The sequence below is a fragment of the Corylus avellana genome, chromosome ca6 (assembly GCF_901000735.1).
Source record: "Corylus avellana chromosome ca6, CavTom2PMs-1.0".
Taxonomy (NCBI): Eukaryota; Viridiplantae; Streptophyta; class Magnoliopsida; order Fagales; family Betulaceae; genus Corylus; species Corylus avellana.
Window position 1 is genome coordinate 8,747,421 of NC_081546.1, and position 17,566 is coordinate 8,764,986.

Below are 17,566 nucleotides of genomic sequence, written 5' to 3' on the forward strand. Positions count from 1 at the left end.
ATTTAAATATTAGTAAAAAGTAAATGATGTGATATAAAAAGTGAATAATGTGATATAAAAAGTGAGAATATTTTGATGTTGATTTTTTTAAAAAAATGAGATGAATAGTGTGGCGGTGTTTGGTGTTGTTCGCCAAACACCACCAAGATTTCAGTGTGCAAGTGTCGGAGAAATTGAGATAGGACCCAAAAAAAAGACTTACAAAACAATTAATTAACATACATTCATCATTTACTAGCATCCCTTGTTATTAAGAAGTAGATCAATCAGCTATGAATCACGCCTTTTGATGTACAGATTACTAGTTCGAATTTTCCTTCACCCCCCTTATGTGGACTTGTAAAAAAAAAAAAAAAGTACAAACATCCCTTAAAAGAGATGAAAGCAACATGTTTATCTCTCGCCAATATAATTCTAAAATAAGTTTTTTTTTTTTTTTTTTTTTTAAATGTATTTTCCAACAATTGCTTTATGATTAAAATTTTCAAGTTCATACAGAAAAATATAAAAATATATTTTCATGTGGTACTATCCATGTCCAAAAATTATAATAGAGTATATTTCTTCCCCTCCCCTAAATACAACTTGTGTGTCATTTGCTTCTTTAAACTTCAACTCAGAGTGATCGAGATCTTGTTATAAAGTTTTGGTGTTAGAGCATTAGTGGTTATTTTTAACTACTCTCTCTCTCTCTCTCTCTCTCTATATATATATATATATTAGTTATTATTTTTACAATACAAACTCTAACAAATTATTTATTATATTCTCTACTTTTTTAAAATATTATTTTTCAATGTTTTTTTATTGTTTTTTAACCCTACCCTTTTCTTCCCCTCTTTCTTTCTCTCTCTCTCTCTCTCTCTCTGAGATCGGCAGAAGAAATTGGAAGCCAGAGATTTAGAGATAGCATCTTTCGCAACATACATGGAAGCCACTAGGGATGTACAAGCGGTTGTGGTTTGCAATTATTACCGCTAAACGCAATTACCTAATGTGATTATCAAATTTTCATAATCGCAACCACTCCACCTTAAGTGGTTAACAATTTTAAAATAACCACCGTTTAGTAGTTATTGAAACTCATAATCACTTTTTAGAAATGAACATTTTGGTGGTTTGGACCTTCATTGAGCTTCCTTTTAAGGCATATTTTAGATGATTTTAGACATTTTTTAAATAACTAGAAAGCTTCAAAATGAAACAAAGCTCAATAATTTTTTTTTTTTAAATGAATAAAGATCAATATCATCAAACTCAAAAAAAAAAGCTTATATCAAACGCACCAAAACGACAACGTTTTGTATATTATTATTATTATTATTATTATATAATTTATATAAGGAAAGACAGTTAACAGTTATTAACCGTCTTATCTGCCCCTAAACCACTAACCGTCATGCCCTAAGTAATTAGTTGTTGTCATGCCCTAAGTAATTAGTTGTTGAAAACCCTAAACAATTAATAGTTTTTTCTTAACTACCAACAAAAGTAGTTATGCGATTAACGGTTATTATGCTGTTAATAATTGCTTGCTTATACACCCCTAGAAGCCACCCTTCTTGATCACACTTGTTGATGCACCATCCCCCTTGGTTGCCCCATATCCACACTGCCCTCCGCCTCCGGTGTCAAAATTGACTGGCTCTTTTTTTCCGTGGATGGAGTCCATACCTCCCACAAAAATTTGTGCCCACAATTCACCCTGTCGTAATTTCCTTTAGCTGGTTGGCTGAAAACAAACCCATGCTACCAAAACATAAAAGAACAAAACACTTCGGCTTGGTTGTGAGTTTAGCCAGCTCAGGCTCTCATGCTCATCCAAGTTGACCACGTCATTAACCTTCGTAATTTTTAGTTATGAATTTTCAGAGTTGTATGATATATGTTGTAAGAGCTTTATACTCATGAAATTTCATCGATAGAAGTTTCATATTTAAAAAAAGGGGAAACTTCACTAAGCCCTCCTGAATTTCTAGCCGATTTTGTAGACCCTCCATGAACTTTCAAATCTCTCATTTTTTACCCTTGAACTTTTATTTTCTCTCACTTTGGACCCCTCTGTTAGTTTTCAACGTTAAAGTCAAACAATCTGACTTTTTATGCCCATTATACTCCTACTCAGCCAACTTGAAATTCCAAAAATGCCCAAAACGACACCGTTTTGAGCATTAAAATTATATATATATTTTTTTTCTTTTAAAAAAATGAAAAATATTAAAACTTTAACTTCAAAAAATGGAACCCTACCAAAACACGTTTTTTATATTAAATTTTTTTTTCTGGAAAAAAAACCCTGGAAAGTAGATCGTGTGGAGTTACTAAAATGTAATGGAACCACCCATTTTGGTCATAAGTGGGCCCGACCCCCATGTATTGCTGGGTGTAACTCTAAAAGGCCAGTATTTTGATTGGTTTAGTTTTGGGTAGCCTTAATTCCACCCCTGTGCTGGCACCAATCCCCTTTTGGCCGGAAGGGTCTGACCAACTCCCCAAATCGTTTGGCGTAGGGCGGCCGGGAGCCACCGATCTTTTCTCCCTTTTTTTAAAAAATAATGTAATGTCCTAAAACGCACATCGTTTCGGCCAAATGAAGGTTGTAATTTTGAAGTAAAAAATGGCGTAGTTTAACGTGAGGGTATAATTGGTATAAAAAAGTCAAACCGTTTAATCTAACGTTGCAAAGTGACAGAGGGGTCCAAAGTGAGCAAATGGAAGTTCATGGAGGATTAGTGAAGTTTCCCCTTAAAAAAAATAATAATAAATAAATAAAGGAATGAACCTTTTTTCAAAAAAAAAAAAAATCCAACGATAACACGACTCGTCCGTCACATTAACTTTGCTCACAGCCTGTCATTAAACCCTCCTCTTCTCCCCCTTCTGTAGATTACCAACTCGAGTCTTTTCCAGCGGGCGACCTTTCTCACTTCGAAGTTCCAACCCAACTCGTGACTTCTCAAAGTCCTAATACTGTTTTCGGTTTTATCAGGTCAGTTAATATATATATTTTAAAATTTCACAATTTCTCTTGGAACAGTTATTACGGATTTGATTAGTTTTCCACAGATGGGTTCAATTTGCTAATCAACCTGTTTGGCTTTGTTGCAGTGCTTATAGATTCTGATTTTTCTCCTTCTCCAGCAACCGAGAGCGTTTTTGAGCACTAAAACGAACCAATCATGTTTCAGCGAGTTTTCGGAAAGCCTAAGCCGGACCACAACCCCGTAGCAACGTTAGACAAGTTAAACGAGGTTTGATTTAGATTATTCCTTATTTGTGCAAGAGCTATATTCTGTTGAAACAAACAGGGCCTTACTCTATTCACTTTTGCTTCAGAAATTGCTTTGTCGGTGCATATTATGAATGAAACCATATCAAAAATTGCTTTTTCGCATTTTTACTTTTAAAAAAAAATATTATTGATTTCGTTTTTTTGGCTATATTGGAATCTGAAGGAGATATGGTTAACAGAACATGCATGGTAGAAACCGTTTGTTAGTACTGATTTTGTTCAATCTTATTATTCTGGCTTGTTCCCTCTTTTACATGTCGTTTCTTGGTTCACCAACTGATTGCCCCACAAGAAGTTATGGGCTTTTTATATGTGCTTCCAATAGGGGATATTGTTGGGATTGTTATGCAAATTTTCCATAAGTGGCTATTTGTCTTATGGTTTTAAACTTTAGGAAGAATGGATGTTAATCACTTGGGAGAGTTTCTGGGATTTGCGTATTGGAAGAGTAAGGGGTGAGTCCAAGGATAATGATTGGGTTGGTCTAGGGGTTATTTAAGAACTTCCAAATCCAAAGTAGGGTTTTTTCTTCTAGGTTTTCAAAACTAGTTCTGTCAATCTTCAACATAGTTTTGCAGTGCCGAGCAATCCCATAACTTCAACGATTTATTGTTTTTTGTTTTGTTGTCCACTGGTGTGTTCTTCAGGTTGAATTTTGCTCATTTCAAATAATAGAATCTTATATTATTTTTTATGTACAGTCTGTTGTATGACTGGTGGAGTGGGTTAGCTTTCGATTCCTTGGCACCCCCTCCAGGGGCGGAACTAGAATTTTAGGAGGGGGGACAAAACTAACAAAATATAATTTAGAGAAACATTTCAAATTTTAGATGCAGTTTTTAAATTTTGCGGGGGCGCTAGGCCCCTTCACCCCCCCTCTTTGTAATGATGAGTTGAAGTCATCATTATTTTCTAACTGCTGTAGTTGTTATTTTCATCAATAGAGATTTCTTCGCTAATTATCTTTTTCTACAATGTGCAGACGCTGGAAATGCTAGAGAAAAAGGAGAATGTCCTTTCGAGGAAGGTAGCGGCAGAGGTTGAAAAGGCTAAGGAATTTAGTAACGCAAAGAACAAAAAGGGTAAGAGCACATGTAGGAATAAGTCCTCATGAAAAAAAAAAAAAAAAAAAAAGGTGTTCTTTCAGAATTAGTATATATTAATTTTGCATCTTTGTTTCTAGTGGAAAGTGCAGTTGATTATGTTATTGTTTTGAAGTGCTTGCTTGTTTCATAAGGATTTCATAGTTGAGAAATGCTAGGTTTTCCAAATCTTACCAAAAATTTGGTTATCAAATGATGTTTCAGCATCCCATCACCTTATGCTTTTATTTACTAAAACAATAGATTACATGGAATGGTGACACAAACCAAATTTTTGGGAAACCTAGCATTTCTCTTCATAGTTTGGGGCATTTAAATTCTTTATCGATATGAAAATTTTCAATTATAATGGTCTCTTGTTTCAAGATACGCTGCATAATTTTTTTTTTTATTTTTTTTTTAAATTATATTTGTGCTATAATGTCTCTGTTTTGGGAGGATGTGTATTAAGATTCTGCTGGTAACAAGATGTAGTTATTCATGTGTTGTTATGCCCTTTAAAAACCAATGGTTCTTGGAGCTTGCTTCGTATGCCTATGATTGATCTTATCTGATGGAATGTCCCGTGAAGTTAATTATTCCTTAAGATGATAATTGTTATGGAGAGCGATAATGGATGTTCCCTACCGTATAATCTGTTGATAATGATCATATAATCTTCAGTTAGTCTCACTCCTGTCTTTATAGCTACATTATATTATCATGATCAGGTATTTGTAATTCATTTGTCTTGCTTTCTTAGTTTAGACTGTGATATATAGATTCCTTCAATTAGATATGGTAAGCTAGAAGAGACAAAATGTTTTAGTTTATGGAATCTTCCTGATTTTGTCAATTCTTGAAGAGTAATTGCACAAACTTTCTACTTTTTACTTTGGTTCAGAGTCTTCAGACTGCTATTAAATTCTATATCTTGTTTCTGTTTTGCAGCGGCAATACAATGTTTAAAGAGAAAGAGGCTTATTGAACAGCAGATTGAACTGCTTGGAAATTTCCAATTGCGTATTCATGATCAGGTACTGTTGTAATGTTTTCAAATTTACTTACCCAAAAAAGAAAGAAACAAAGAAATGTGTTGTTTTCAAATTTAAATGAAGTTTTAAGTAATGAGAATTCAAATTGAGTCTTATTATATGTTTGGCTGCTTTGTTGGGACCTTATTTCAAATTTAATATCTTTTGCGTTGGCGTTTCAGATGATACTGTTGGAAGGTGCTAAAGCTACAACAGAAACCGTTGATGCATTGAGAACTGGAGCAGCTGCCATGAAGGCCATGCACAAGGCAACGTAAGATGCATCTCAAACATTAATTTGAAATGGAATATTTTATTCTGTTTTGGCTCATTGTATCTCATATGACGTTTTGGTTGCGTAGGAATATTGATGATGTGGATAAAACAATGGATGAGATCAATGAACAGACCGAGAACATGAAACAGATTCAGGAGGCACTATCGACACCCATTGGTGCATCAGCTGATTTCGACGAGGCATGTTTTCAAGTTTTAGTTCTTACGTTCCATCAATTTATTTCTTGAATTGAAAAGTTTGAACTTTCCACTTCGCTCTTTCAGGATGAATTGGAAGCAGAGCTTGAAGAACTGGAAGGAGCTGAGTTGGAGGAACAGCTTCTTCAGCCTGCTACTACTGCTCCTGCTGCTCCTTCTGCACCTGTCCATGTCCCAGCAGGCCGGCGCCCGGCTGGTCCTATTCCTCAGAGGAACAAAGCTGAGGAAGACGAACTTGCTGCATTACAGGCAGAGATGGCTCTCTAAGAGGTCATTCACTCATGTCCTTAGCTGATCTTTAGTTTTGCCAATTTGATCCACGGTTTTCATTAGTGAAGTTGTGGTTCATTTAATCTTTCACGGAATCGTTTTATTTGAAGTTTTTAATGGAACCTGCAAACACAACTTTTTAACTAATTCTTTATCAGCTGCCAACCTGCCATTGATTTTGGGTCTTTTCCCACCACATGGAAACAATATCATGTTAGGATAAAGACACCTTGCAAATCTGTTATGTTTTGCAATCATGTGTTAGATTCAAAGCGAATTTACATGTAAACATGCGCATGTTAGTGTTGAGGGCATCATAGGTTTTTGAAAGATGTACTAATTAGTCTAATTACTACTAAATTGTGGGGATTTTGGTCGGATTAGGTGGAAGAATTATTGGCTTTTGAAGTTTGTGATGTGAAAGATGCTTTTTGTTTGGGCACTTGATATCAACTTACTTGGTCATGTTGCTGTGCTTGCAGTTAGGAATGCAGAGTGGGAGAATATTTTTCAGAAGTCGTTAAGTGCTGTACGATGAGGTTGTTTGGCTGCGTCGACTATCCATTCCCCCATGTGAAGTTGTTTGTAGATATGGCTTGGCTTACGTATAATATTAGATCCTATCTATAATTTGTGACCTGGCATTTTCTAAATTATTTTCTAGATTTAAGAAACTTAAATTATTTATTCAAAAAATAAAAAATAAAAAACTTAAATTATGTGTCATGTCACGTGCAAAGCTTTCATTATTGCCTTTACTGCCGACAAGCATCACAAGATTCTCGTGCTATTGTCATCGTAATAAATCCTTTTGTTGCCCGAAATTAGCGAGGGGTTTGGACTGAAGTTGACATTGTTAGTTTTTTTTGGTTATAAGCTGGATAAAAACTTAACTTCTGTAGTCTGTACCACCTAAGCCAAGGGATAAATTATCCCCGTTTTGTCAGTTCCTTGGTTGTTTTAATTATGGCTGCTGATTCGTGTTGTTGTGGAGGGTCAACTTGATATGGGATAGTTCAAAATTTACCCATTTAATTAAATATGTCAAATCCTTCGATCTTGGTGTGACTCATTTAAATTTTATGTTAACACGTTTAATAAACAGGTCGTGTTGGGTTGATCCGAACTTGACCCATTTTGATGAATTTAAATATATATATATATATATATATATATATATACTACAAAAAAAAAAAAAACCAGATTTAGCGATGATTTGGATAGTGTCGATTTCTTCAATTAACACTGCAAGGTGTCGGGTTCTGTTCAACTGACACCAAATTAGAAGTGGTGTTGGTTCAACAGTAATGGACACCAATAATAGTGTCATTTACTATTCAATCAACACTAAATTAAAAATGGTGTCGGTTGAATAGTAAACCAACACCTTTATTAGTGTACTGACACCATTTTTAATTTAGTGTTGGTTGAGCTAAAACTGTTCAATCGACCCCAAATTTCAAATTTTGAATACAGATTTAACTCAAATAGCCGGCGTGGTATATAAAATACCGAAAGGGGCTTCAAGACCAGATCTTCTTCTTTTCGTTGTGGGTTGCTGTACGTTTCGGGTTTGGGTTGATGCCTTCAAGGACAGAAGACCTTATCTTCTTCTTCTTTTCGTTTTTCTGGTCTAGATTCAACAAGAAATTGTTGCATCCACAACAATAAATTAATGGTCGTTGTGGGTTGCAGTACGTTTTGGCGGGTTGCTGTACGTTTTGGGTTGATGTTGCCTTCAAGAAGGACAGTGGGGCTGGGCAGGGGAAGAAGAAGAAGAAGGAGAAGAAGGAGATCCAAGGAAAGAGGGAGAGCAAGAGAGATAGAGCTTAATTTTTTTTTTTTTTTTTTTTTTTTTTTCATTTAAATGAAAAAAATAAAAAATAATGAAAAAATAAATTAATAAATAAATGAGAATTATATATATATATATAACCGTCACCTTTTAAAATGTGTTGGTTTAGGACACTAATTAGTGTTGGTTTTGCCTAAACCGACACATTTTCTCATTTTTCTACTCTTGTTTAGCTACCCTTTGGAACCGTCACTACTTTTGTAATAACGGCTTTTAGCCCTAAATCATCACTAAACCTCTATATGAATTTTAGCCTTCTAGGGTTTTGTTTTTTAATTGTTAAAAAAAAAATTATAATTTATATGGGTTACGTGGGTCACCCACGGCCACAAGTTAAGTGAGTTGACCCAGGATTGACGAACTTATTAAGCAGGTTAATTTAGGCCGACCCGAATTGACTTGATTCACTTAAACCCAATTATTCAAAACTAAATTTGCTAATTTTGCGTTAAATTTATGTCAAGTTCACGAGTCATGTCGAAAATTGTCGGTTCTAGTTTTAGCCTTTAATCTCAATGTTTATTATCCTCCAACACAAGATCAACCACCACGAGCTAAAACTCTTAATTTAGAGCATCTCTAATAGACTATGAACCATTTTTCTCCAACAGCAGACTATCCAAAATATCTTTTGTGCTACCATAAATAGCCACTTCTTACTATTCGCTGCAGTAGAGCATAGACTCACCAAATTTACTAGTCAAAATAACTAAAAAATTACTTTTCTCTATTTTAGTTGTCAATTTTTTCAAGTATTCTCGTCCACATCAGCATTTTAGCTATCAACTTTCACAATTTCATTTAAATATTTTTTTTTCAAAGATTTCTTTATTCTTTCTCCAACAATTATATTTTTGAATAGTTATCTTTTCCTAATGGTCATATTTTTTAATATTTGTTTTATCCTAACAGACATATTTTTTTCAAAATTGACCTTTTCTAACTATCATAATTTATTTATTTATTTTTTTAAATTGTCTTTTCCCAACTATATGTTTTCAATATAATTAAATTGTCTTTGAAATAATGAAAGTATTGATCTTGACTTTTGGGTTAACTGTATTAAAACGTAATATTATTTTATATTAATTAATTATTAATCCCGCTCCTACATAAACAACATCCTAGCCTGAACTGTTTGGCGGCAATATGAATGCTGAATCCTCCAATAATGCACAAACTATTGGAGGATTTTAACAAGTCAATGTCAAAGACATTAACATTAATTGCACACACATGTTATTTTCTGAGTCAAGACCATAAATAAGTTGGTCAGAAATTATAAAAATAAAATAAAAAAATTAAAAAAAAAAAGAGAAAAAAAAAACCCGTAAACAAAGCGTACAATTGGTACAAATGAATAAGATTATCTACTCAATGAAAACGGTTAGTTTATGTTTTTGGCACATTCGGTTTACATGTAATCTGATGAAAATGAGCATCCTGTTTGGATAGCCAAAAGCAGTGTTTGGACAACATTTATAGAGAGCTCAACTTGATTTCTTCGAAAACCTGTTTGGATAGCCAAAAGCAGTGTTTGGACAACATTTATAGAGAGCTCAACTTGATTTCTTCGAAAACCTGTCCGGATAGCCATAAGCAGTGTCTGGACAAAATTTACAGAGAGCTCAACTTGGTTTCTTCCAAGACCTGTCCAGACAGCCTTAAGCAGTGTCCGGACAACATTTATAGAGAGTTCAATCTACATGGCATGTCCGGACATAGGGCTTGGCTGTCCGGACACGGAGGGTTTACACATATGTAACTCTAGCCCTGTCCGAACATGTACTTATCCCTGTCCGGACACGGCCGCTTAATTGGTGTGCGATTTTCTTTTTAAACGATCCTTATGACCATTATTACGTACGTATTCAGAGAGCAAATACTGTGAGCTAAGAGAGAGATATAAATATCAAACTGGAGCGTTTGGATCTCTCTTAGAGTAAAGGTGAGAAATCTCATTCTTGTTTCTATGATTAAACACATGAAGCCAATCAAAGTTTTGGTAAAGGAGATCATATAGAAGAATTGCGCTAGATGTTCTGGAAATGGCTACTACGATAGAAGTCAAGTGGGTCGCTTGTCTTATGCAAGAGAGTGGTAATTGCAAATGTTTTGTAAGTGTGAACTTCTTGTAATCCTTATTCTTTTATAGTGGAGTAATTTCCTGGGTTTGACTGCTCCGATAATGTTTTACATTTAAAGAGTTTTCTAAATGGTTCTTCTTCGTAACCAAATATCTGTATTCTTAAATGTTCTTTACATATCTGTATTTGATTTATTATTATCTATTAGATCATATCTATTTTCGCATAATATTTTGTGAAACACTCATACAATATCATAATATGTGTTAATTGGAGTCTATTAGGGTTTTTCAGAAACAAAATATATTTACACAGGAAAATTTATCATAGTGAATATAGAATTGAGAAACAAAATCCTTCAATTTCTCTTAGTGAAATAAAAAAACCAAATAATTGATAAAAGATGTAAATTTAATGTTAAGAAGACAGTTTTCGAAATGCTGTTTGAGAAGATTGTCGCTTTCATTGACTTGCAAGTAGCTGTATTTATCATAAGATCAAAGCTGAAAGGGATGAGGGATCTTCCACCTTATCTATAATCGAAAATAATTATTGAGGAATAGTTTAAATTAAGGTTCACTCTTTTCTATTACCACCGACATTATATTATATGAGTCGTAGAAATCACTCTGTGTAACAGTGTACAGTTTAAGACATGTTCTATTAGGAAGTTTACCTTAAAAAATTGCAATTATTATTATCAGTATCTTTGCATTTTGGTTGGTCGATCAAGTAATTTCGTATATTGTTTATTCAATTTGTCCCCACATTGTCTCTTTGCTACTCTCTATCATAAGTTCAAATAATTAACAGGTTCCATTTGCTTGGTCTTAAGCAAACTTGAGTTTCCATGTTTTTTTACTTGGATTTTCCTCTTCTTTTTTTTTTTGGTTTGTTTGTAAGTACAATGTCAATTTTCTTTATTTGACCGTTGGTTATGAATTTTCCTTGACGACCCTATGGATAGTAAATCTATAATTTCCTGTTAAATCACTATTTATTTTAAAAATATTGAATTAAAATAAGAGGTGAATAATGAAAACAAGGTTCAAACATATATATAGATTAGAAACTAATAATAATCTTTCTCAAAAAAAAGAAAGAAAGAAACTAATAATAATCTAAAGAGATTGATGAAAGATATAAAAGAGACAAAAATTAAGGTGGTTCGGCCTATTGGTTATAACTTATTACATTCACAAGTTAAAGCCTTATAAGCTACATTTATTTATTTATTTATTTTGAGTTGAGTACAAGGCACTGATTTGAATTGTTTCAAATATAAACATATCCTTTAAATTAGGGTTAACAAATATCATCTAAATCCATTGATTTAAGGAATACAAACAAACATTTATCATAAATGATTTATATCGTTAACAGAACATATGACTTTTGCTTTGATACCATGTTAAATTATCATTTTTTTTTTTTTTTTTTGAAGTGAGATTCCAAATTCTCATTACTCAAAGAAACCAAGCTCGAAAGCTACAAACTCCCATTAAACTGAGGGAAAACAATCCTGCCAAAAAATGTCCTGATCACCAGGTAACACCAATCAAGCAAGCCGATGTGCTCGTTCGTTCGCTGTTAAATTATTAGTTATCTTAATAATTTAAGTTGATAAGAAGAAATAAATTTAAATTATTATTTATTTAATTTATATTATAACATTAGTAAGAGGCAATTTAGTCTTTCTGATACCTTGGGTTTAAGGCTGTGTTTGTCTTATTGTGCTGATATATAGTTGTCTGCAAGAAAGGAATCTTCATCCACACGTAATGCCACAAAGAACTGGAAAGAGGACAATTATGATGCAAAAGTCTACAGGCCAATGTGCAAACATGAGAGAAAACAAAATGCCTGCCCAGCATGGGAGTCCTTTGATTCTATTCAAAGCATCCCTTCAATTAAGAAACCCCAATTTTCAACCCTGGCTTTGGATTCTTTGAACAAATCCTTTTCTGAAGAAGTGGAACAAAAATCTATGACAAATATTAGTCAAGTAAACAAGCATAATTTATCAAATGCTAATGATGGAGTGCTTTGTATTGTGGAAATCAATAATGAATTTAGTTGTTATGTACTGAGGAAAGTTCACAGAAGAGGGAAGCTTGTGTCAGGATGACTGTGGTCCTGACTTGAGGCCAAACTATATTTGTATATAGTATCGGGCAAAGCTTTCGCCCTCACATGACCTTTCATAATCAATATATTGTCCAATATTAAACAGTTCGTGGTGGGGAGTTTTTCATGTTAGCCACATCTGTATTATCACTCGTAAAAGATTAGTTAAATTGGAGCTATCTAGAATCACTTATGAAGTCTAGTTTTACCTAGTAAGAAACCAATGTAACTTAGGGCATGTTTGAGTGTGTATTTGAGGAGCTTAAAAGTGCGTTTAACACTCAAAAAGTCTGTTTGAAGAAAAAAAAAACCTAATTAGTAAAAAAAAAAAATTGAAAGCGCTTTTAAGGGTCTAAAAAGCCCAAAAAATTGTCAAACGCACTTTTGGCTAAAGCTTAAAAATGAAGGTTTTACCAAAAAACATTTTTTTTTTAAAAAAATTTTATTTAAAAGCTTTATTTCTCAAAGACAATCCAAAATACCCATGAATATCTTAATTGTAAGGACATAAATCATTTATAATAAATGATAATTTGATTCTCCTAAATTAAGGGATTTAGTTAGCTTAATTGGGGAGATTTGTTTGTACTTAAATCAAATATTAAGAAAATATGTAGCATATAAAACTTTAACCTATGGGTTTAGGCCATTCTTTCCATGTCTTCCGCATATTTAGTTTATTACGAAACTCTATATGGTATTAGAACCCTAAAACGACCGACACCGTTATTCCTTTTCATCTGTTGCTTCTTTGAGAGTTTCTCCATCTACTGTTTCACTCGGTCGGCTATCACTTGCATTAGTAATCTTCTCACTTTATGTGGTTTATTTATCTTCTTAACACGGGACTAAGGTGTTATATAGCGTGTATAACGCTTTTATTGATGGAACTATGGAGATGATAAAAGTTAAATCGTACATTCCAAGTTATGACTTTTGACTACAAGCATCACATGTAAAAAGCATAACAGTTTGTGCTAAATCACATACAGAAAATGTCTCGTGAGTTTAATAGGAAAAAGCCTGATTTCTTTAGTGCTCCAAACATACAAAATCTTTCTTTGGAGAATTGAACAGAGGATCAAAGGAATTTAATTCATTTAAAAATGGTCATCGACTACATGCTTCCATTAAACACATTCTTATTGAGTGGGAACCAGTCAGCAACAGCAGCATCACCCCACACATGATTCTCAACATTAAAGTTGCCGAAGACTAAACTAGATCGGAGAAAATCCTTTCGGCTCAATCTATTAAATCTCATATGCACTTTTAATTTTCAGATTAGATTGAAAGAATTTCTTTTAATTTAATTTGTTTTTTTTAAAAAAAAAAAAAAAAAAAAAAAAAAAAAACTTTATTCGAAAACAAATGATGATATATATATATATCACAATGAAGTATGTAATGTTTCTTAATTTCAAATTATAGTTTATAGACCGATACAGAAAAAGATGAAAAATAGTGACCATACAAATATCATTATGAAGCAGACCAGCAGGGGGAGAGAGAGAGAGAAAGAGGGAATCTTTATGGTTATTGTTTGAAGGATGAATTTGTAAATCTTGAGATTTGAATTAGCCAGAGCTCCATGCAACTTTCGTGATCAGTGGCCAGCAAGAAATAGGCAGACACACTGATGGCATCTCCTGACGTTCATGTCCATCTCCCTTAGACAAAGTAAATAAACCAAATCCCCATGACCCCACCATATCAATGTCCTCCCCTCCCAACACTCCAACCAGCTTATATCCACATGGTTAATATTTCACATCGTTAATCTTAGACTTAATCCATAGACTTAATCCATATACGACAAGTAGGATAATAACATATCACCTTCAGTAGTTGACGTTCACAGCAGCTTTACTCACCTATCAGTATTCAACAACTTAGTATTATGCCCATAAGTCGTTTAATCCAACCTATAAGTCATCCCTTTCATGAGTCGACAAAAAGCCACAACTCATTTGATTCCATATTCAACGTGGAACCTATAACTTTAGATAGAAATTACCCTTGAAAATTAACTTGCAAGAGAAGGGTGCACAAAAACTCATATACACATAACTCAGATTAGATTTAATCCATGCGAATACTTAAGATCGTAATGTTAATGTAAAGGGAGAGTGTTTAATAGCTTATATGTATAAAGAACATTTTAAAGATCACAACAGACACGAACACAGATTTAATTGTTTCTGCTCTTACTCATTTACTTATAAATTTGATTTACATTACATGCTCCTGAAACTCGTCTTTAATTGCTCTGTACAACTGTGTTTAATTGCAGTATTTTCAAGAGAAACTTTCACGAGCTAATTCCTTGGCCTTTCTCTCTGTTCAATATTGGTCTATAACACTTTGATCAAGTCCTTGTGGCTTCATATCAGCATATGTTAAATCAGCCAAATTTGGATAGCAAGGTGGAGCAGCTTCACTAGTTTTCTGTTGAAAACATGATAGCCCATTGCCAACACCATAAGGAGATCCGAAGCCAAAATCCTCTAAAACCTCAGAATCTTCTACCTCGTCATGATTTCCAGCCACCGGGAGACACTGCAAATTTGAGAAGCCAGAGTTTTCTTGAGACACAATGCAAATGTTCTTTGAACTTGAACCAAATTCCAAAACATCCATGAACCCCGAGCAATATAATTGAATTGGATCTGAATTCAGGCTGTGAGAATTTGCAGAAAGTCCAGAACCAACATCAGCAGGATTCTGAGCTTGGAAAGCTGAAATACCAAAACTATGATTTTCAGCTTTTGAGACACAATGCAGTGAGGGTGTTGAGCCAACAAGGGTGTGATTCTCAGCAGAGATTTGGTGGTCACTCTTTGTTGTGTCGCTCACATTTCCTGCCCAAAGCTTCTTCTTCAATTTGGTGTTCCAATAGTTCTTCACATCATTGTCTGTTCTTCCAGGTAGTTTAGATGCAATCACAGACCATCTAACCAGCATCACAAGTGGAAAAATATATATAAAAAATAACAAATATACAATTAATTAGGACAATTAATTATATATGAACACATTTACCTGCTGCCCATTTGGCAGTAGAGGGTAAAAATAGTGTTGTCTTCCTCTTCAGTAAATCCTCCATGCTTGATGTCTGGTCTAAGATAATTAAGCCATCTTAAACGGCAACTTTTCCCACATCTCCTTAGGCCTGTAAATTGTGATATATATAGTAAATGGCTTTTTAGCATTTGGAGATAGAAATTGATTTTTTTGTGAAATTGAGAATCAGCTAAAGGCAATGGAAGATGGGAAATAAGGAAAATTAAAGAAATTGAGGAAATGAGGGTATTGGAAAAATTCGCTTAAAAGCAAAAAATACAAAAAGAAGTCTTTCTTGAAATCTGAAATTACAGAAATGAAGAACATGAAGTCCTGTTGTTAAAATGGGTATCTAAAACTATGATGAGTAAACACAATTCACAACCTTACATTTATTATGCAACTTCTGAGTTGAATATAAACCTCGATGATCAGGTAAAACCAAATACAAGCTCATGGAGTCATTTCATGACAACCTTTTTGAGCTAAAAAAGCATAAAACAAATTGGCGTTAAAGCAAAGAAAACCACTTACTTTCATGATTTTCCTCTTCTGAGTTGAAAGAGAGAAAATGATGAACAAACAAACACCAAATCACATTTTATTGAAATGAGTATCATAAAACAATAAAAAGAAAGATGAGAGAGATAGAAAGAGACCAGCTTTTCCGGGCAAAGCCATCCAATTTCCACCAGTGCCGTAAGTCTCAAGATAGGTCTTGAGAGCTGCATCTTCTTCAGGAGACCATGGCCCTCGCTTCACGTTAGCTTTGTCACAGCATGGAGCTCTTCCCATGGCGACCCAACACGTAAAAGACTGAGAGACACAGGAGTCAGATGAAGAAAAACTCAGACACGCAAACCCTCTGATGAGTAAGCTATACAGAAGAAGACTTGTCTGTGCTGTCGTGGGGGGGTTTATTTATGAAGTTGGTGGCGGCCCAAAATAGCTTGACTTTCTGCGACCTCCTTTTTGGTGTCTTTCTTTATTTTCTTTGTTATTTCTATTTACATTACTATATTGGGCTTTACTCTTTTTTCTAAGCATGTTGGGCTTCTTTCTTGTTTCTCAAGATAATAAGATTATCTTATTTTCTTTGATATAATAAGATTTCTTTTTTTAAGTTTTCCTCTTTTGTTTGACCTTACACTCTTTCAATAATTTCCAGAAGAATACTCTTATTAGAAGAATACTCTTACTTATAATCTTATTATATCAGCTCTTAATTTTTTTTTTTTTTGATTTCAACGTGACAGTGTGAAAATGAAAATGATGTGAATCCGACGTTTCTCAATATTCAAACCGATAAGCTCATTTGTGTCGGTGCATCATTTAAGATGTAGGATCCGTCACATGAAATTGGTCCCAATATTTTGTATTTTGTGTGGAGAGGCATGAATTTGGAGGTCACCACTTCAAAAATAAAAAGAATTTGGAGGTCACGGTAAAACATGGACCTTGTCAATTTTGCCTGCAAGTCCACTCGCCCTGATGTGTTAGGGAGGACATTTAGCCCTGCCGCTCCTACATTTAATGCCCATCCATCTTTTTCCTTTGTATTGTTGGGCGATAGGGACACACCCACTAGTGAAAATAATTTCTAGATTTTACCCATTTTTACCTTTTCTTCTAGTTGTAATATGTTTATTTTTTTCCTGATCTTGTCAGCAGAATCACGTTGAAATAGCAATGGCGTGCATAATTCTACTAGAATATGTTGAATGGGCAAAGAGGTGCACTTTCCTCTCAGGGAAATCAACTGGCGATGTAAAGGAATATGAGTTTACTGGAGAAATTGTTGGAGAACATGCTAGACAGATTATGCAACCTATGAAGGAGCTGCAACATCAACTTGGTACTTCCTAAATGAATTTCAAAAAATAAAAATAAAAATGACTAGAAAATAACAAATAAAATTGATAGCCTTCGCATAACATTTACAAACCTTCCAAATATGTTGAATATATATGTGTCAGTGTAAAAAGGTTTGAGTATTACATTTAAAAGGACAAGTGCAAGTGGTAATATAATATAGTTGGGCAAAAACCCATAAACTTCAACTTTTAAGTTAAGTGGTGTCCCAACATGTCATACTATTTGTCACACCCCCAATTCTCTAATGTGAAAACCGAGGCACGACACACTTTCTCTACCCTACCAATATCAGTATCGGGATCGAACCCTATAGTTGATCTTCTACTATATATACACGCATGAGCGTAAAAAGATTGTCTTTCATTAAAAAGATGTTACAAGTGTGA

At 34.0% G+C, this 17,566-nt stretch overlaps 2 protein-coding genes across 4 annotated transcripts; one reads left to right on the plus strand and one right to left on the minus strand.

The window, feature by feature from the left end:
* Positions 1-2,881: 2,881 nt before the first annotated feature.
* On the plus strand, positions 2,882-6,899 carry LOC132184550 (vacuolar protein sorting-associated protein 32 homolog 2-like). Of its 2 annotated transcripts, none has more exons than XM_059598229.1 (8): positions 2,882-2,989; positions 3,109-3,251; positions 4,275-4,374; positions 5,326-5,411; positions 5,591-5,682; positions 5,771-5,885; positions 5,970-6,173; positions 6,656-6,899. In XM_059598229.1, exons 2-7 carry the CDS (start codon positions 3,180-3,182, stop codon positions 6,168-6,170), a joined length of 666 nt encoding a protein of 221 aa, XP_059454212.1. In that variant the 5' UTR covers positions 2,882-2,989; positions 3,109-3,179; the 3' UTR covers positions 6,171-6,173; positions 6,656-6,899. The 2 variants fall into 2 exon arrangements, with proteins under 2 accessions (XP_059454212.1, XP_059454213.1); XM_059598230.1 differs by having other exon boundaries at positions 6,668-6,899.
* A 7,528-nt stretch (positions 6,900-14,427) lies between these two features.
* LOC132184719 (transcription factor RAX2-like) lies at positions 14,428-16,178 on the minus strand. 2 transcript variants are annotated; one of them, XM_059598452.1, is made up of 4 exons: positions 15,965-16,045; positions 15,696-15,790; positions 15,285-15,414; positions 14,428-15,195 (listed from the first exon to the last, which is right to left on the minus strand). In XM_059598452.1, the coding sequence occupies exons 2-4, from the start codon at positions 15,760-15,762 to the stop codon at positions 14,586-14,588; spliced, it is 807 nt and encodes a 268-aa protein (XP_059454435.1). In that variant the 5' UTR covers positions 15,763-15,790; positions 15,965-16,045; the 3' UTR covers positions 14,428-14,585. The 2 variants fall into 2 exon arrangements, with proteins under 2 accessions (XP_059454435.1, XP_059454434.1); XM_059598451.1 differs by lacking the exon at positions 15,696-15,790 and having other exon boundaries at positions 15,965-16,178.
* Between the last annotated feature and the right edge of the window lie 1,388 nt (positions 16,179-17,566).